At 44.3% G+C, this 20,802-nt stretch overlaps 1 protein-coding gene across 2 annotated transcripts in view; it reads right to left on the reverse strand.

Annotated features, from left to right (window-relative positions):
- The window catches only part of ZZEF1 (zinc finger ZZ-type and EF-hand domain containing 1), a 94,846-nt gene that overhangs the window by 31,135 nt on the left and 42,909 nt on the right, over positions 1 to 20,802 (reverse strand). For both annotated transcript variants that reach the window (XM_061390747.1, XM_061390745.1), the window contains exons 20-34: positions 19,812 to 19,933; positions 19,583 to 19,705; positions 18,525 to 18,691; positions 18,359 to 18,440; positions 17,354 to 17,555; positions 15,567 to 15,715; positions 13,647 to 13,887; positions 10,729 to 10,808; positions 7,893 to 7,986; positions 6,443 to 6,911; positions 5,646 to 5,810; positions 5,079 to 5,198; positions 4,217 to 4,378; positions 2,249 to 2,378; positions 440 to 578 (exon numbers count right to left, since the gene is read on the reverse strand). In XM_061390747.1, coding sequence (XP_061246731.1) covers positions 440 to 578; positions 2,249 to 2,378; positions 4,217 to 4,378; positions 5,079 to 5,198; positions 5,646 to 5,810; positions 6,443 to 6,911; positions 7,893 to 7,986; positions 10,729 to 10,808; positions 13,647 to 13,887; positions 15,567 to 15,715; positions 17,354 to 17,555; positions 18,359 to 18,440; positions 18,525 to 18,691; positions 19,583 to 19,705; positions 19,812 to 19,933 — 2,445 coding nt within the window. The remainder of the gene's footprint in view (positions 1 to 439; positions 579 to 2,248; positions 2,379 to 4,216; positions 4,379 to 5,078; positions 5,199 to 5,645; positions 5,811 to 6,442; positions 6,912 to 7,892; positions 7,987 to 10,728; positions 10,809 to 13,646; positions 13,888 to 15,566; positions 15,716 to 17,353; positions 17,556 to 18,358; positions 18,441 to 18,524; positions 18,692 to 19,582; positions 19,706 to 19,811; positions 19,934 to 20,802) is intronic.

The raw sequence follows: 20,802 nt of genomic DNA on the forward strand, positions 1-20,802 counted from the left end.
GTATTTTATACAGCCAGGCGATATGCACACTAACAGCACTTAGCAGCTTACTATTGTCAACCTGCTCTGCCTCAGCACCTGTGAGTTGAGAGGATTCAAGAATTTCTGAAGTTTGCTTGTGTGTATTTTACTTCTTGTAAACAGCCTGATTCAGAGGGAAAAATCATTTCCTGAAAACTCAACTGATGGACATTCACTGGTGCTGAGCGTTTATCAAGTGTCTACATCCAGTGAGGTGGAAGGTGGAAGCTTGTCAGGTGACAGAGCTCTGGAGTTTGTCACTCAGCTGGGGAAGTGAGGTCGTATTTGCCAACAAGACAGAGAACACTGCTGGGCAGTGCTGTCACTGTACAGTGGGAGGTTAAAAAACAACAAGATCACAGGAGAGAGAAATGCTTCTTCCTTGTGGGGACGGCACACTCAACGCCGTGAACTTTACCTAGGAAGCAAGTCTTGCAGAGATCCATGTCGCTGCACTGCAGACAACGGTAGCGATGCCAGGGGGCGATCTCATCACACCCATCACAGGAGATGTCCACATTTAACAGGTCACAATAGCGAGCAATAAACATGTGCATCTATAAGGTGAAATAAAACATAATCAACCAACAGACTCTTAATGTGGCCACTATTCATTTATCAATCCATCCTTCAACAGCTACTTAAAACACTCCAGGCATTGTACTAGGTGCTAGGATTGGGAGACTAAGGAGCTCAGTGTCGAGCTGGGAATTCCCTCAAACAGATGACAGCATACAGTATGATGTACGGACAGCCAAATTCAGGAGGCTTAGAGAGCACGTGGAGGTTTCTCAAAAAGAATTAACTACTCAGGTGAGACCTGAGGGGCAAACAGGCATCAGCTGGGTGTGGATGAAGGTGATGCGCATGCGGGATAAAAGCAATAGGAAGTTCTATGGGAGACCACAAAAGAATCAAGCCAGGGGCTTGTGCACCTGGAAATAATTCCGAATGTAGAGCACACTATGGAGCAGGGCTAACCGGATACAGTTAGAAAGGTTAAACTGCAAGAGGCTGGGATGGAAGAGTAGCATGATTAGATCTGAGCGTTCTGAAAGCTCCTCTGGTCACTGAGTGAGAATGGATCAGAGTGGGCAAGACTGGAGCCACGGAGACTGACCCTGACAGAGGCTGTTAGAGCAAACCCCTGACTGCTGATAAGGGCCGGACTGGGCAGAAAGTGAGACCGAGAAAGGGGGGCAGATCTGAGCGGTATTAGGAGGCACAGGTGAGGAACCTTCAGGGCTGACTGGTCATGGGGGCCAGTGAAAGCGAAGGGTCAAGAACAACATCCAGATTTCTGGCTTGGGTACTTGGCTGGACAGAGTCGGGTTCAGATACAGGAAATACTGCAAGAGGAGCATTGTTTGCTGGCACTTTAGGAGAAAAATTTTCTGGGGAAAGACTAAGGGCCCCGTGTCATGAGCAAACAGTTTTATTGCAAGGTCCCTACAGGACGGTTTATCTTTATGGCTTGGAAATAAGGGACATAAATCACTGAGTCAGCATGTAGCAGTAGAACACAGCAAATATGCCAAGCCACCTTAGGATTAAAGAATGGCTCCCAATAAGGTATTAACATACAAGAGAGAAAAATCACAAAGGCCAAGTTGGTGTGCTCGATCCAAGAACCACAGAGAAGCTACATGAGCCAGGTAACTGGCACATAGTAGGCACACAAGCTAAAAAATGCATGCATCTGAGGCAGCAGACACCTGACGCAGTGTGGTAGCGACAGATAACACCCCAGTGTGGAGACGGATGTGGCAGGCTGGCTGAGCCTGATGATGTGTGGGAATCAGGCAGCTGATTCTGCGCACATATGTGGCTTCCAAGCTCACCAGGGGGCCTTCTGACTGAAACGTGCCTTCCTGTGCTGCTTGCCTACAGGAAAAGTATGTACCAAGGACACCAGAGTCCAGGGCCTTCAGTAATTCTGTTTCTCACTGTAAATTAATAAACTGGCACCTAATTATTTTACTTCAGCCTCATGAGCCAATTTCCTGTGAATCTAGTTCTAAGGGAGGGAGCCACTGCCTGAGTGTGGTCAAGCCAGGATTTAGGAACTTCGGGTTAAAAGACCAGGGTCAGTGACAGCCACTCACTAGGGTACTGACTGCCCCCTGGAGCCCTCTCAGGAGAGAGCCTGCTGGCACGCCCCGATGCAGACTTTCATCTCCAAACTCCTAGCAAATCACTTCAGATTACCCTCGTTGAGAGATCTTACTTTCCTCTGCTTCTCTGGATCTTCCTGGGCTATTTTTTCATACCAGGCCTCAAACATGCCATCCTGACACTCATCCATCCATTCTGAATTCTGCTTGGCATCAGCAAGCTCATCTTCTTCACTCCATTGGCTGAAAAAAGGACATAAACAGAGAAAAGCATGCCTCTGCCAATAATCAAGGCAAGTGCAGGTTAGCAGACTCTGTCCTACTGGTCTAGTACCCGAGGCTCTTAGAGACTTCTGAAGGCAAGAGGGCAATCTGGTTTTCAAAGCCCCAGGGTTTGCCAAATGTTTGATAGATACATACCAATAAAAAAGGGGGGGGGGGCCCTTCCAGAGCCTACTACAATAGGTGAGGAACTGGAGCTTGAAAGGTTGTACCTGCATGGCAAAAGCCCACTCAACAACCATTTGTGGTGAACCTATGATGTGCCAGGCACCAAAAAACTGGTCTCAACTGAACATGCTCAGCACACCCGAGTGGCAGCAGCATGCGAAGGGAGTCAGGAGACCCCAGGGCCTCGGCTCTCTCGCGGGCTGCTATAAGACCTGGACTCGGCACTCGGCCCTGGTCCTCAGTTTCCTCATGTTTAACAAATAATCTCAGGGATTCCTCTTGGATGCAAAAGTACAGATTTCCATAATTTCAGTCAATAGCTTGTTTCAGCAACTGGAATTTTAAATACAAAAGTATTTGCTCAACAGCAAATGCAAAGCATCTACCAACTGACACAGACACATCCATTCGTTGACATGTTCCAACTAACTGATTCTGGGGCTACTCACACTGAGCTTTGGGCCAGGGGCTGTGGGAACTGGTGGGGAAGGTGCAGTCCCTGCTCTCAAGGACTGGCTCATGGAGCGGCAGGTGAAGCTTGAAACAAGGAGCAGACTGATAGCTTAAAGCTGACCACCCACCCCTTCCTCTTATTGCGGGTCCCCTCCCTTTGCCAAGCGCGCCCTCTGACAGCAAGGCAATGGCTGAGGTTTGGTAAATGAGGAGATCATTTATATTCTGTCTCCTTTTTCCTACTTCTGAGAGAGGGAATATATCTCTTCTGAGAGAGGGAAAACAGGTGTTGACTCAGATCGTTCATTTCCTCCTAACTCTCTCTCCTCTTGCTCTTCTTGCCCCTTTCTCCTCTTTCTACAGACATGTGTGATTAGTGTGTAAGTGGACTTGAGTGAGGTGGAAAGACGTTCATTAGATGTGGAAAGGAGGAACTTCCGTGGTGGTCCAGTGGTTAAGAATTCACCTGGCAAAGCAGGGGATGCAGGATCGATCCCTGGTTGCAAAACTAAGATCCCACAACCCACAGGGCAACTAAGCCCACAAGCTGAAACCAGAGAAGCCCGTGTGCCACAACAACAGATCCTGCCTGCTTCAAAGGAGATCCCGTGTGCTGCAACTAAGACCCGATACAGTCAAATAAATATTTTAAAAAATAATAATATAAAATAATAAGTGGAAAGGAAAAAAAAAACCTTTGTTACTATTTTTTCCCCTTATACCTTAAGTTCTTACAATGTACAAGAGGTTATAGTGGCTGGAAATCACACACACAGAACAAAAAAACTATAGCAAAGGATTCTTCAATTCAACAAGCTCTATGAGGATCTCCACAAACAAGGAGGATCCTCATGCTGAGTTCACAGCACCACTGCTACCAACTCATACACACCACCGTGCCCCAGACGCCACGCTGAACACTGAGGAGAACACAGTCACTCTTCACAGCCATCCTCTAAGGGACATGCTGTCATCACCTCCAGTTCTAAAGATGAGGAAACTGAGGTAAAAGGAGTTTAAAAAGTTGTCCGAGGTCATCCAGTGAGGACGTGGCAATGCCGGGATACCCCCCAGAGAGCCTGGCTCCAGGCCTGAGCTCTAAAGCCCTGTGCTATTGCTACGACCCCTGAACTTCACAAGTTCCTGAAGAAACTGCAGACTGGAGATTGTATCCTTACCTGATCACGCTGTCATGGGCACTTATGTTTTCCTGTGACATTTTCATGAGGAGATCTGGTAACTGAATGTCAACAAAGAAGGTGAGATCACTGGGTTCCCAGCCCATGTCCAAAAGGTGCAGCAGGGCCGTCTGGATGCAGGACAGGGCAGGCAGCAAGGACCTGAAGAGGCCATGAAGGTGAAAGTTACCAAAGCTGCCCATCACCCACGGGGATGACAGAAACAGTGGGAGTCAGAGACGGGGTATGTCTGTCAGCGGAAAGCGGAAGGGAACCCCACACTGCTGGTTTGGGTTCCTTACGATATCTTTTCAAATTTCCCAGACTCCATACAAACCCTCTTCAAAGAACATCTTAAGCAAAAGAGTTCTGAAAGCATCAAGTAGCAAGGTTTCCACCCTGCCAAGACTACCACAGGAGAAATTTTACAGGAAAGGACTGAGTAACACTGCTCAGCTCTGATCAACGGCAAGATCAGGGCCAGCCACAACGAGCCCGGGTCATGCCGCTCAGGTACAGAGAAGAACCATTTGATTTAAGGTTTATGTCTACACCACTTACTATGGAGGAGACTGGGGAATGGCTTTCAAGTTTTTAAAACTGAGATAACGGGTTACAGATTCTTAGATGAACCAAGACCCATCTGCTTTAAAAAACTGCATATACCATAGAGAAAAAAGGCTAGGAGAAAATATACTGATAAGTTAACAGTAGCAACTAGCTCTAGATAGCAAGATTAGGGGTTATTTTTATTTTATGCTTTGTGCTTTTCTGTATTTTTAACATTAGACATGCATTTCTTTAAAAGTCAGAAAAAACGGCAATTATTTTTCTCTAGAAATCACATTAAACTCTCTCATACCTGTCATTTTTGCTATTGAATCCTTTGACTGCTTTGACCAAAAACAGAACAAACTGATAGTAAGTGTCTCGAATTTCTTTGTGTAGATCTGCACCACAGCCTTCCAGGTGTCCAAAATAACTAGAAACAGAAGACATGACCAGTCACTTAGTGGCCAAAACATTTATTTAATAATCATTATTCCTTACGTGAAAAGAGTGAAGCAGCAGCAAGCTAACAAAATGGTGGAGAAACTAAAGTAAATGTAACAACTGCAGAAAGTAAGCAGACAAAACAGCAATGACTCATCTGCTTGTGTCAAGAAGGACACCCACCAGGAGTATGGAGATGACTATTATTAATCTTTCCTTATTAATATAAAAACCACCCTTCCCACCACTACCAGAGTCCCTGGTACTATGGGAAGTGTTCTTTACAGATTTAATCCTCTCCTCTTATCTCCATTTTCCTGACATATTTACTTGGGTGTGAAAGAAGCAGTTCAGGGCTTTCCAGGTGACTCAGTGGTAAAGAACCTGCCTGTCAAAGCAGGAGACATGGGTTCGGTCCCTCGCACTTCGGACTTACTTGGTAAACTCTTTCTGGCAGGTGAGGAGTTCCAGCAGGAAAAGGATGTAAGGCGGGTGGAAGCAGTGAGGCTGCCCGAGGGACTCGGTGCAACACTGGATGATCCTCAGCACCTCGAGGATGCTCCAGGCTTGGGCCTTCCTCAAGGAGAGAACCTTTACAACACTGGAGACAGAACTCAAGTCAGGAACACCCAGAAAACTCGCAAGCTGGGGCAGAAAGAAAACAGACCCCTGCCCAGAGTTCTGAGGCCATATTAGTAAAAAGGAAATACTATTGTGAGGGATCTTGTTTGCTACTTTTAGTTATTATTCAGCAACATTACAAATCACCTCACTGTTTGGAAGCCCAGTGACTCACGTTAAACAATTAATTAGTTAAAAAGGAACTTTGCCTCTGTGGTAAACAGGACTAACTTCAGACAGAAAATTAAAACATGCAACACTTCCAGATGTGTAGGCTCACTGACAAGTAATGTTGTCAGAAAACATCAAATCCAAAATTTTTCCCAGGGTTAAAATAAGACAGATTTATTTTGGCAGCTACCAAATGTTTCTTTTCTTTAATCCAAATAGTACCTTACTGAGATATAATTTACATATACCATAATGTACAAATCTCAAGTGAAAAAAATACCTCTTTTTTTTTTTTTTTTAAAAAAAAGCTTTTTTCTTGAAGATTTCTAAGACAAATCTTGGTCTGTCCTCCAAGTAGTATTTGCTCATTTTTATGAATAACATGAACTTCGAGTCTTTGATGAGACTGGATACCTGCAGGTGAAAAGAGAAGGTGCTCACCTCTCGTGGGAGAGTGACTGATCTTTAATGAAGTCCATGAGGTCCTTCAGCACAGGGTACTTCTCTTTCACCGTGGGCGCCGGTCTGGCCTCCTCCATTGAGCGGAAGGAGAGCAGCCGGAGTCGCCCCCGGGTGAAGGGAGGCCGCCGGGTGGGAGTGGAAGGTGATGAGGGCTCCTCTGCTGGGACGGAGGACACTTCCAAGGCAGGAGTGCCACTGCTGGGGGGCAGCGTGGGCTGCACGTCCGGGCCGGGGCTCCGGTCTCCTGCAGTAGGGGGTGCTGCTTCGGTGGGCGATGCGGAAGCTTGGAAATGCTCTTCCACCACAGAGCTTGTCCTCTGGCGCTTGTCCAGTGGCTGCAGGTGATCTGTGTCATCCACGGCCACCGACCTGTCACAGCTTTCTTTTGAACCTCCACCCGTGGGCAAAAATTTCAATAGTAGAAGACTCTTCTGATAACACTCTTTCGCTGAACGCAAAAAAAAGCAAGAAGGAGAATGAAAAAAAAAATTCCAAATGAAACTTGTTGCCTACTTTGGAACTGAAAATAATCTACTTAAAGTCTACAATTTAGGACAGGAAATACCTTCAATTCAGGGATGTACACATCTAGCGAGAGAAGAGAATCATATTTTCTCTCATTATACACAGAAAAATCTAACACTATCAGCACACTTAAAGTTTTATTGTGCACATTTTCACACATATTAATATAATATAGACAGAATAGTATAAGGAGTCCTCCATGTACCCCTCACCCAGATTTAACAGCTATCAATCCAAGGACAGTCTTTCCCAATACCACCACCCCCACCCCACCCCCCGACCCGCCACAACCCCGAGTTATTTCCACGCAGATCCCAAGCATCACATTATTTCCTCTGCAAAATCTTCAGTGTATTTCACTAAAGAGAGTTTTAAGTAATAACATTACCAAGAAACACACACTTTTTGAAAAATATAATGAGCTGTAGCTCAAAAAGCACTTGGTGCCTCCTAAGAGAGGTATTTTTAAAAAAGGCTCCATGTGGATCATACTAATGAACAACTGGGCTTCCCTGGTGGCTCAGATGGTAAGGAATCTGCCTGCAATGAAGGAGCCCCCAGTTCGATCCCTGGGTTGGGAAGACCCCCTGGAGAAGAGAATGGCGACCCACTCTAGTATTCTCACCTGGAGAATTCCATGGACAGAAGAGTCTGGTGGGCTACAGTCCATGGGGTCTCAAAGAGTTGGACACAACTGAGCGACTAATGCACACACACAATGAACAATTAACAACTGGCACTTCCCTATTTGTGACACGTTCTTGGAAAAGACCTTTAGTGCCTGTGTTACCTTCTCTAGGTAAACACAGCTTCAACTAAACTAACCCAGAAGATGGGTTGCTGGTTTCCTACGAAATGGGAACGGAAGGCCCAGAGATAGATGACAGCTGGAGCCGGCACTCACCCAGGCTCTCGGGGTTTGCCTCAGCAGCCTCTGGACCGCGCTGTTCTTCTGCCTCACTCCCCAGGTTCATCAGGGACTTCTGCTTCATCTCTAACTGGGGGAGGGTTTGAGCCACATTGTTACGTTGTCCAGACAGGGCAGGAAGAGCAGCCACAGCAAACTATTAACACTTCAAAAGCACACAGTGTTGAGATCCCAGAGAACTTTATAGCCCTATGGTGAGGACACAGGACCGAACTGCTTTCATTTGTCCTAGAAATAATCCAGAATTTGAAGCTGCTTAAAGGTCTATCTGTAAAACTACCTCCTTTTCAACTATGTCTAATATGGGAGGGATTTGTAACCACGATCCTATTCTTTAAAAAAAAATTCTAGAACGCTGGAGATGGAGGGGCCCTTACCTAAAGCTGACCTACTAATGAAGTGAGGTCTTGGTTAGGACTAGCCTTTAGGACACTGTGTTTCCACTGTAAGTGGCATGGGTTCGATCCCTGGTTGGGGAACTAAGATCCCACAAGCTGTGTGGTGTGGCCAAAAATCACAATCCAGTTTGCAGCAGAGGTTGAACTAAAACTTGATCTCTATCCTGCTCTGAAGGTGAGGCTGCCTCTAAGTGAGGCTAAGACTGCTGGGCAGAGAACGGTGCTTCTAGTACCGGCACAGGCAATGGTCACAGTGTGTGCCACGGTGCTGACAGCCCAGGCAGAAGACCAACGATGTATGGAGGCCAGGGTCTTAAGAGAGAAGGCTGGCATCTTGTCCAGTCATTGGCAGTCTGTCCTGTGCTGAACCAGGAGCGCAGTCTACAATATGCTTTGTCCCAACTGCCAAACCCTTTTCACTTTAGCTGTCTGTGGGAGTTGACTTTTCAGACACACTTTCTTTTACTGCGGGAGAAGGGGGAGACAGAGGACGAGATGGTTGGATGATATCACTGACTCAACGGACATGAGTTTGAGCAAAATCCGTGAGAGAGTTAAGGACAGGGAAGCCTAGCAGGCTGCAGTCCATGGGATCGCAAAAGAGTTGGACACGACTGAACAACTGCCTTGGTTTCTCTGTCAATACATTGTCAGTACACTGATTCTCTGCCCACCATTCTGACGATGATATCTTTAAATTTCTTTTGAGAGATCCTGTTCATCCGGGTCTCCACCTATCTATCTAGTCAACACTGAGCACCAACTATGTTCTCATCATCAGGGACTTTGTCCAAGGCTGTCTGTTCCTAGAAAAATGCAACTATTTTTTTTTTTAAACTATTACCAATGATTTGAAGTCATTCTTACCTCTGCCTTGAGATGTATATTCTTTTATATGTATTAAATTCTCCAGCTAGATATCTTAGATAACCTAGGTGTCCTCATACTTAACATGTCCCAAACTGAACTTAGCTCCCCACTCCCAGATCCAAGACCATTCTTCCTACTCTGGTTAATACTTTTCCCACTCACCAAGTCACCCCCACCAGGAACACGAGAACAGTCCTAAATTCTATCTGCCTTTTCACCATACTCGTCAATCACACAGTCTAATTATCTTACCTCCCAAGTAGCAGAAGCCATCTTCATTTAATTATCACAACTAGTCTCCTGCATTCAAGCTTCTTCTTTTCTTTTTTTATTTCTTGGCCTCACAGCATGTGGGACCCTAGTCCCCCAACCAGGGAAAGAACCCATGCCCCTTGCAATGGAAGCACAGAGTCTAACCCGCTGGACCACCAGGGAAGTCCCCTCTTGCTTTCAATCTTATTATCCATCCTCTACTCATTTTAATAGAGAAGTCAATGGCACCCGACTCCAGTACTTTTGCCTAGAAAAACCCATGGACGGAGGAGCCTGGAAGGCTACAGTCCATGGGGTCGCTAGAGTCGGACACAACTGAGCGACTTCACTTTCACTTTTCACTTTCATGCATTGGAGAAGGAAATGGCAACCCACTCCAATGTCCTGCCTGGAGAATCCCAGGGATGGGAAAGCCTGGTGGTCTGCTGTCTATGGGGTCGCACAGAGTTGGACACGACTGAAGCGACTTAGCAGCAGCAGCAGCATTGATTTTAAGATTGCTTTCTCAATTACTATACAATATTTAATTAAGATGGTTGTAAATATATATAAATAATACTACCTACTCATCTCCACACCTAAGAAATAAAAAGAATTCTCCTTTACTTATCATTTCCATGCACTTGTGTAATTTTACTGTGTATTTATGTACATGACAGAGAGATCTGGCTAGTGTTTAAGTTTTATTTGAGGAATACCATACCTACGCCTTCTACAGCTTGCTATGTTTTGCTCATTGTCACACTTGTGAGCGCCGTCCATGCTGATAACGGCAGCTCTACTCCGTCTACTCTCACCGTAGTATGGGACGATATGGTAATACAATATCCCTACGAATGGGCGTCTCGCTCTCCCAAGTTCACTGCTGTCACAAAGAATGCCGCAGAATCACTTCTCCAAAATGCAGAAGGCCCTCTCCTTTGAGAAAGGCCTCCTCTCTGCCGAAAACCATCATCAGTTGCCCAGAATCTACCGCAATGCTGCTTCTCCTAGTCTACCAGGTTAGGTTCCACCAAGCAGCCTTTGGGGTACAGAAGAAGGCAAGTAAGGGGGGCTCAACTGACTCCTGTGTACTCTGACAATCTAACTTCACCAAATTATGATTTCAAGGGTCCTAAATTATTTTTTATCCTTTATCCATGTGCATCACTGAACTTTAGTTCTGAAAAACATTCCTAAAGTTATATTCTTGAGAAGAGAGCTACTTACCTTAATTCAAAGATATGGTAGAAAAACTCAAAATATATAAAAATCGCAAAAGAACATCTTACCATCCATATTCGAATCCCATCAGCCAAGGAATACACCTGTGCAAACTCCTCACTCAAGGCTGTCTTGCCCCCGCTGTTTACTGGGGAAAGGAGAGGTTACATTCAGTTAACACAATTCACTACTGCAACATTAAGCCCAAAGTCACTTCCCAATCTCTGCACAGGAAACCTCTTCCCCTGACACTTGCACATTGTCTGTAGTAAGAGAGGACTGGGGGGAAAACCATCAGTAAACTACAAACACCTGTAATGGGTTCCTATGTTACTTCAAACTGTTTTTCAAATGAACAGCATCTGAAATGGATGTACTATTAAGGTAAAATATAAAAAATAGTAAAAGCAAAATAAAAATTATTAACATGATAAAAATTCAGGGTATATATTAAGTGAAAAAGGTTGGTTATGAAACAGTATATACAAAATTATATTATTTAAAAAGAGTATACGGGACTTCCCTGGTGGTGCAGTGGATAAGAATCTGTCTGCAAATCAGGGGACATGGGTTTGATCCCTGATCTGGGAAGGCTCCACATGGTGTGGAGCAACTAAGCCTGAGCCCATGCTCCAGAGCCTGTAAGCCACAACTACTGAGCCCATGTGCTGCAACTACTGAAGACCATGAGCCCTAGAACCTGTGGCTCCACAAAAAGAAAAGCCGCGGCAACGAGAAACCCTTGCACCACAACTAAGAGCAGTCCCTAACGGCCACAACTAGAGAAAGCCTGCATGAAGCAATGAAGACCCAGTGCAGACAAATAGAATAAAATAAATAATTTCAAAAATAAAACATAGTAAAAACATGGTATGTACATATACGTATATATACATATAACTAAAAAGCCAGGTAGATACATAGAAAAATGACCATAGAAAAATGTTCTTGAAGTGGTGAAATTACAGTCGATAATTACTTTAAGCTTTTCTGTACTTTGTAAGTTTCTACATAAATAGGTATTATTTTTATAATTAGAAAAAAATTTTTAAGTTTTTTTTTTTTGGTAATGAATCCTATGAAGCCTGTCCCTTCTTTTCATCTTGAAAGCAAAGGAGGGACTTCCCTGGTGGTCCAGTGGCTAGGACTCCAGGTTCCCAGTGCAGGCAGCCCAGGTTTGAGCCCTGGTTGGGGAACTAGATTCCACACGCTGCAACTAAGATCCGCACGTTGCAACTGAAGATCCTGCATGCTGCAACTAAGACCTGGCGCAGCCAAATAAATAAATATTAAAACAAACAAACAGCAAAGGATTCTATACGAGAACAGGGTGACACTCTGTTGACCCAAAGTTGATGCAATGAATTTTCTGAATACCTAGAATGTGCCAGGCTCTACTTCAGGTACTGGGAATGCGATGCTGAGAAAAACAAACATGGCCCCTGCCCTCAAACAGCTTAGTCTAGTTGAAAAATTCCCATACATTTCTAACCCAAAAGGGTGACAAGTTTTTAGACAAAGATAAGTTAGCAGACAAGGACCACTCTCAAAGTAGATCAGTCTTGAAGCATCCACAGATAGTCCCTCAGAGGCAGGGACAGAAAGGACTGGGACCAATTGTGCCTCCTTCAAAGCAACTGTGGTAGGTATTCTAGAAACAACTTGTACACAGTGAAATAGTTCTTGTTCCCATACTTGATTTGTGTATCTCAACAGCAGATACGAACATGATTGGAAAAAGAGCTGGGGGACCTGTCCCCCAGCCGGAAACCTTCTGTATCTCAGCTTTTTACTCACAAGGCTTTTATCCTTCCACTGACAGCTTGCACAGGTAACAAAGATTGTCAAGTTCTCTTACTACAATTTGACTATGAAAACATATACTGAATTTTTTTTATCCAAAACCATGATGACGTCAGTTCACCCCCATCCCATAACAAAGATAACACTCCTCCGTGTGACAGCTGTTTCCTTAAGTCACTCATGCTTCAGTGTAATTTTATTTATTTGAACAGCTTCTTAAAGGAGATATTAAGGTTTGAGCAAGTAATTGAGATGTTTTAGACCTCCGGAAATAAACTCTGCAATGTGAGACACAAAGAACTAAGCAATAAAGGTAGCAGTGCTAATAATATCCTTAGTAATAATAATAATTAGAACAACAATCAATTAACTACTTACTCTAAGGAAGGAAGCATTTGTTTTCTGCTAATTTCACTGGCACCATGGAAGGAACAGACATCCTGCCAAAGTGCTTGGGACAGTCATACCCTGTCTTTACACTGGGTTTGAAATGTTTTTCCCCTGAAAGATTATGAGTAGGGAGAGACTCTCCCTCTTTGTGGTTCCTGTTAAGGCTCTGGTCTGTACTTACTGTAAATACACAGATAGGGTATCCCTAGGGGACGTGAGGGAAAGAAATGGCAAGGAGCATGCTACTGACAAAGGAAGCTGAGCAGGGAATATGCTACCAAGAAGCTGCAAGTCTAAAGATAAGAGTTAATACCTGCATTTTCTTCCTTGGTTAGTACACATTCAATTATCAAAACATCTTTGGTTTTGATTGGAATTTCTTAACATGTTAGAGCTTATCAACTCTAAACTTTACAGATAAGGATACTCAGGTGCAGAAAGATTATCTGATTAATCTGAAGCTGCACAACTTCTAGTTTGTGAGCTGGAACTACAACCCAAGTTAAGTTTTCTTTCCATTAAACTTCTCAGCAGTCTTCCATGAGAATTCCGGATAAAGATAAATTACCTGTTGATGAGGAAACCCAAGGCTACTTGCTATATATTGCAATCTGCTGACTATAAATTGGTCACGAATCTCTTGATTGGCACAGTAGGAGTGACAAGATGAAGTCTATAGTTGTAGAAGGATGTTTATGCTCCAAAGTATTTTAAAACTTTCACTTAAGAAAAGCTTTCTTAAAACTTAGCAATTGGCCTTCAGATCAAAAATATTCCCTGTAGTATAAGTTACCATATTTTTGCAGCTTCTCATATAAGTCTGGAGTGCGATACACCAGAGCAGCAAAGGTGGCGTTCACAGCTTGATCAATAGTGGAACCAGCAACTATATCTGTCTTTGGGGCCTGTTTTCTACATGCCTGTATGAATCCTTTGAAAAGTTCTGAATATGGCCCACAGAAGTTCTGGGCAGGATCTGACTGTGCAAAGTCAAGAAGAAATTGATGGCAGTGATCATCAGGGATGTTCTTAACCTGGGAACAACAAAAACAAGAAAAACCATCATGTTTAACATATTCATTAAAAAAATTCAGTTTACTGAACAACTACTAGGCCAAAGCAGAAGTATAAAACACAGTGCATACTCTCAGGAAGTTTCAGTCTATCTGGGGGAGATCAGACAGACACACAGGTTATTAAAAAAAAAAAAAAAAAGGTAAACATACATAAAACATTAAAAGCATTTAAACTACCACTATCATAAAGCATAGAGATTATCGAGTGCCAAATGCCTAGAAGGGACACCAATGCTGAGAATTCACAGGAGAGAGCTCCTGGCAGGTTAAAGTAATTAAGAAAAGCCTTCTGGAGGGGATGGGCTTTGGTCTGGACCCTGAAGACTGGGCAGGTTTGGCCCTGAGGAACACAACCGTTAGCAGAAGTTAAGAGCCAGTGGGGAGACTGACCTGGCCTGAAGTCTCAGCTGGGGAGTGGTGGGAACTAGAGTCAGATAGGTAAGGTGAAAGGAGACTGTAGAGAGCCTTGACTGTCACACTGAGGAGTTTAGACTTCACCCTGTGGGCAACGGGGAGCCATTAATGGTGCTTGGCAGTGGAATGACAAGATAATGCAGTGATTTAAAAAAAAACAAACAAACTTGGTAGGTACCAACGTAACAATGCAAGTGCGAGATGAGGGCCTGGATAAAGATGGAGACAGAGGAAACGGAAAGAGATATCAAGGAAGAATCCACAGGGCTTGCAGTTGACTGGAAGGAAAGGGGAGAAGAAGGTGAGGATAAAGGTGATGCTAGGTCGCAGTGGCTTATGCCTGGGAGAACAATAATGACAGTAACAGGAGCAAACAGTCCAGGGAGACATCCTGGTTTTACACATCTGAGTTAAAGGGAGTCAGAACACTGAAATGGAAATAACCTAACAGGAAGATAGGCATATGTGACTGGAGCCTGGGAGAAGAACCAGGGCTGGAAACAGATTGTTTAGGTTTTTTCCACACAGATGTGACGACAGAAGAGAGGAGACAAGATAACATCTTTGTGGGTTGCTGGAAAGCAGAGAAAGCCTGAATGAAGCCCACTTTTTATAGAAGAAGGAAGAAGAGAGGTCAATAAAGGAGGCAGGGGGAGTGGAGACATGTAAGAGAAGACAGTGGACTGCCATGGAATACAAGAAGAAAGGGTCTGAAGGAGCAGAGAAGTTAAGAAGAGTCCCTGGATCCAGCCACTAATTACTGAAGAACTGGGGTGGGGGAAAGTGGGAAGAAGGGAGAAAAGTAGTAGAACTGAGAGAGGGGGACAGAGATGAAAAAGACATAGTGGAAAAGCTTGTTTAGTTTATAATATTATAAGCCTAAATAATGTGCTACTGTCCCGTGGAGAACAAATAAGCATAGCATACACCATCTGTTCTTAAGTGTGACTCAGCAGGCACAGGAAGTAAACTCAACTCATTTAAACAAGGCCATCAAGAGAGATTTACTGAGCACCTACTATATTACCACTGCAGAGTCTGTCAGTTGATACTTTTGAACACCCGTTACACTGGCCCCTGTGAGGACCCTAGTTTCTGCCCTCGAGGAGCTAATGGCTTCGTGGGGGGTGATAAGATACATACACAAATGTTTATAATTTAAAGTAACAAACATCAGTAAACATTTCTCATTCCAAATACACAGATAAGCGAAAAGTAAATACCTCCTTATTATCCTGGGGTGGGTGAGTGGGCCAGCTTGCTTCTAATCCCAACTCTGGATGTATTTGGTGCCTGAAGACAGGTTTCCACAAGGGGGAGTTTAGGACTAATGCCATTTTTGCCTGAGGTACTGCCATGTTACTGCCTAACTCTGCAAAGAGAAGAAGGAGGCTTATGAGAGTTCTATTTTTCCCTTAATATACTGAGAATCTTTGAACTGATGAAAGAAAGGCTTAAAAAAAAAACAAACACACAAAAAAACCTGGCCACTAAGACTTGCAGGGAATTCCCCACACTTAGCAGAACCTACTGTGACCCTTCATAAACACACACCCTGGTGAGCTGCAACCATCAGGCAGTCCCCAAATGCTGCCATTCTGTATGACAGGTTCAGGCGAGATCCCTCTGAAATAACTAAGCCATGAAGCAAACCGAAAACAGAATGTGAACCATCTCTTGGGTATAACAGGAGACCACTTAGAAATGCCATGTTCATAATTTGTAAACTTAAACTTGTAAAAGGGCTTCCCTGGTAACTCGGTAAAGAATCCGCCTGCAATGCAGGAGATCCCAGTTCGATTCCTAGGTTGGGAAGATCCACTGGAGAAGGGATAGGCTACCCACGCCACTATTCTTGGGTTTCCCCTGTGGCTCAGCTGGTAAAGATTCCGTCTGCAATGCAGGAGACCGAGGTTCAGAAGGTCCCTGGGAGAAGGTAAAGGCTCCCTGCTCTAGTATTCTGGCCTGGAGAATTCCATGGACTGCATAGTCCAAGGGGTCACAAAGAGTCTGACATGACTGAGCAACTTCACTTTCACTTTCAAGCTTGTAAAAAGAATAATAGTAATAGAAAAATACCCACCATATATGTGTTTATGAATAAACAAAGAAAAAAAGACTAGGTAGAAATAGATTAAAATGTTAATAATAGCTATGCCTGGGTATTAGGATTAAAAATGGCTTTTCCCCTTAGCCTTTTTCCATTATGCGATTTTTTCTATGATGTTTTACTTTAAAAAGGAGAAAAACTCAAGAAATAATACAGGAAAAAGATTACACTAGAAAGCTTCATTCTATTTGTTTCATTCATTCTTGGATGAATTTAACACATAAGTTGAAGAGTCACTTTAAGGTAAAATCCATGTTCACATATATTCACATAAATAGTCACATAATCACAGAATACAATTAACTTATTCTGAATTTCTCCCTTCTTGTTGGAGGGTATCAAAACTTAACAAAAAAAATGAGGACAGTGCTGCCAAAACCAGCCCCCTCCCTGACTTGTCCTCCATAGACAGGGAAACCACTGTGGCCCTGGTGATGTGCCCCAGTGTCCGAGTCAAGCAACTTGATTAAACTGGTGTCAAGGGGACATTTTACTTTGGTTGGCTCTCAAGGAAACTGATGGAGAAGGCAATGGCACCCCACTCCAGTAACTCTTGCCTGGAAAATCCCATGGACGGAGGAGCCTGGTTAGGCTGCACACAACTGAGCGACTTCACTTTCACTTTTCACTTTCATGCATTGGAGAAGGAAATGGCAACCCACTCCAGTGTTCTTGCCTGGAGAATCCCAGGGACAGCAGAGCCTGGTGGGCTGCAGTCTATGGGTCGCACAGAGTCGGTCATGACTGAAGCGACTTAGCAGAAGCAGCAGCAGCAAGGAAACTGAAAGGGAACTTTATCAGTCCCTTTGCTCTGCCTGGAGACAACTTACAGGATGGGGGTACCACTTTGCTCTTCAGTGTGGCTGTAGCAAGGAGGGAAGGGACAGTTCAAGGACTTACGGTGCACAGACTTGAGTGCCATGCACTGGGAAGCAAGGCGTCCCATCAGCCGGGACACCAGGAGCTGTAAATCCAGCCCCCAAGACACAGCGACATCAGGTAGGCCGTAGGCGGTGACGGTGAATTTGTAGCCCCACTCATTGTTGCTGCTGTCAGAGTGGAAGAGAAACTGCAGCCGGGGACCAGCCTTAAAGGTCACTTTCTAGAGACAAACAAAGAAGTCATGTGGTCAAACCAATTAGAGAAGGCAGCATTTCAGTAAGAAGTGTGTTCTTCTTGACTCAAAAAAGTCTAAATTTAAAACTGGCCTATATTCTCACCATTATGTCTTATCACCCCCTCCCAAAGTACTAAAGGAGAAATGAACAACGGAGTAAGGAAACAGAAAATTCACCACTGCACCTTATGAAGAAGCAAAGTTGAAAACTGCTGGTCGGTTTCCTAAATCTCAGATGCCCATCTGCCCACCACCTACTCAGCCAGAGACCATCCTGCCTGCTCCTCTGCTGCCAACCAAGACCGCTGACAGTGAAGCAACACTTAACTTCCCAGCCCCAGAGACCACGTGGCCCTAACTATGAGGGAATCCTAGCTTTCACCACCATGGCTGGGGCCTTCCTGGACCGATCGGCCCTTCTTACTAAGGATAACAATCCGCCATGTACTCTGGACTATGTGATATACACCAGGGGCAGCAAATCGTTCCTATGAAGAACCAGAGAGCAAGTTATTAGACTTTCTGGGTCATAAAGTCTCTGTGTGGTGACTCAACCACGCCCCGCCATGCCAACGCAGCTACAGACGAAACATAAATTGCCATGGCTGTACCCCCAAAACATTAATCACAAAACAGGTGCTGAACTCTGATATCAACACTTCCTTTCACAAAAGTGTAATATAAGTACTTCCCTTCAAAGACCATTATCTCTATTATCCCCTGAGGCTGATAAAAGGAGAACTGTTGCGGAAACAGGCCTCCTATGAGTCTCTGGAAACACCACTCACCTTGGGCCACTTGTCAGTGCCAACTTTTGTGTCATAGCGTGTTTTCCCACCTCTGGCGTCGGTAAATTCCAGATAATCATACCTGTGAAAGCACAACCTCTATCACTTTCCTTCTCTCATTTTTGATCCATTATTGCTTGGGGAGAAAAGAACAGATGAGCTGTACCTTTTTTCAGTTTCACATCTCTCATCAAATTCCACCTCGAAATAGGTTGCCCCTGGGCTGACAAAGACAGACACTTCGTGGCAGTTATTTTCATAGTTGTGGGCAGACTCCTTGGTCCACGTGTGTAACACCACAGGGCGCTCCTGCTGCCAAGTCTCGACATCCAGCTAAGCAGACAAATGAGTCAAGAGGAGGGCTTTTGTCACTCTACATCCATCCACACACAGGAAGCTGTGTCCTGCATCAGCGCCCCCGATGGCAGCCTTTGACACCCCCACACAAATCACCACACGGGCTAAAGCTACACCTGACGTTCTCATGTATACGCATCGACCAAGATACACTATGCGTTTATTCAGCAGAGTACACGTGGGGTTTCTATTGCACTATAGTAACTCCGATTAGCTTTTATTTTTTTAATTATGACTATCTGTGAGAACTATTTCTTAGAAACCAGTACTAGTGTGAATTTCCAGTGGTTTAAAGACTTGACACCCCTATTTGGGACGTTGGCAAACCCGAGCCTATCCTGTCTTCTCCCTCCTTTTTTCAGTCTTTGCTTTTTTTTCTTTAAAATGGGCTTTTAAATATATGTCCTTTGAATTCCCCAGAGTTGTGAGATCCAAAGAAGACACTGAAAAAGCTTTGAGTCCTGTCAGATTGAGTAAGGGAGAAAATGCTTTTAAATAACAAACCCTCTAATTTGCCTTTCAAGAACAGATTTTCCCTTCTGGATTTCAATCTGGTTAATCATTTATATGGTTTTTATATAACATCATGTGCTACACAATGATGAAAATAATCTATGTACAGCTTCCTCGGTGTCTCTTGTTTAATGTTGACCATGCCAAATCAACCCAGACTGGCAATTATCCTTGTTGGCAAAACCAACACTGATAAAGTTGATAAACACTGAAAAAATACTGGTAAGACAGAGGGAGCTCTTCTAGAGGCAACTTATTTGTGTAGACCTGTACTGAGTGGTATGTCTCATGACACATGGGCACGGTGCCCCTGAGAGGGGCTATAAGGCACGTTCAAATGCCAGCTCAAGGTACCTTGTTCACTCCTCCCTCGGGGTCACTGCAGAGCTCCTTCAGCAGCTCTGTCAGGGCACTGAACTCTCTCAAGAGTGTGCAGTGTGAAATGTCCAATGTGCAGAAGTCCAGCAGAAAGATGACCTGAAGGAAGATGAATGAAGCACTCAGCGTCCGCCTCAGAGTCAGCCAGGGATGCAGATAACCAAGCCCCTCCCGCCTCTTACAAACAGTTGCCGCTCTGTCTTACCAGCTGGCGAGCTGCCATCGAAAACACCGAGTTACATAATTTTTCTACTATGGTTTTCCCGCTATACTGTGACAAAAGGGATTCCAAAATCACTCTCACGTGTGCCAGAAACTGCCCCACATCTGCCAAAACATAAGGAGAAGAGTTAATAGTTTCTATGGTAGAAACATCACTTGCTTGGTCACCATCAAGGACAAAGCTGGAGAGGGTCACAGGAGCTGTGGAGGAACTTCATCAGAAAGACCATGAGATCATCAGTGAAAGTGAAAGTCACTCAGTCGTGTCTGACTCTTTGCAATCCCATGGCCTATAGTCCACGGAATTCTCTAGGCCAGAATACTGGAGCGGGTAGCCTTTTCCTACTCCAGGGCATCTTCCCAACCCAGGGATCAAATCCAGGTCTCCTGCATTGCAAGCGGATTCTTTACCAGCCGAGCCACCAGGGAAGTCCATGAGGCCATCAAGTGTCCTACAAGTGTTTTCCTCTGGGAGGGAAAACCACTGCGAACCTCAGTAGAAGTTTACTCTTAAAAGTGAGGGATTTTTTTTTTTGTCTTTGCTACTTTTCAGTGGGGTGGAGGTGTGATTTTTATAAATGAAAGTACACGGCTGACCAAGCCAGCTGTTGGTCTGCCTTTCCCTCTGTTTACAAAGGGCCCGTCTCCAGGTACACCATTCGACAGGCCAAACTTGAAGAGTCAGGACTCAATACTGTAAGCATTTTTGACACAGCTCTGAGATCAGGTTTGATGGAACTGATTTTTCCATAAATTCCCAGAACTTGTTGGGTTTCCTATGATTTTCTGGGGATTTATGGGACATGAATCTGAAAATTTTCAGTATCAGCAAGGATCACAGAAGTGCTCACATATACCTTAGATTTTGAAAGTTCGAGACTTCCTTTTTTGGATAATTTGATTGAAAGAGGGAAGACAGACTGTACGGAAGAGGATGGTACAGCACTCATCTCAGAGTCTGTGTGACTGCAGAG

This window comes from Bos javanicus, chromosome 19, assembly GCF_032452875.1.
Source record: "Bos javanicus breed banteng chromosome 19, ARS-OSU_banteng_1.0, whole genome shotgun sequence".
NCBI lineage: Eukaryota > Metazoa > Chordata > Mammalia > Artiodactyla > Bovidae > Bos > Bos javanicus.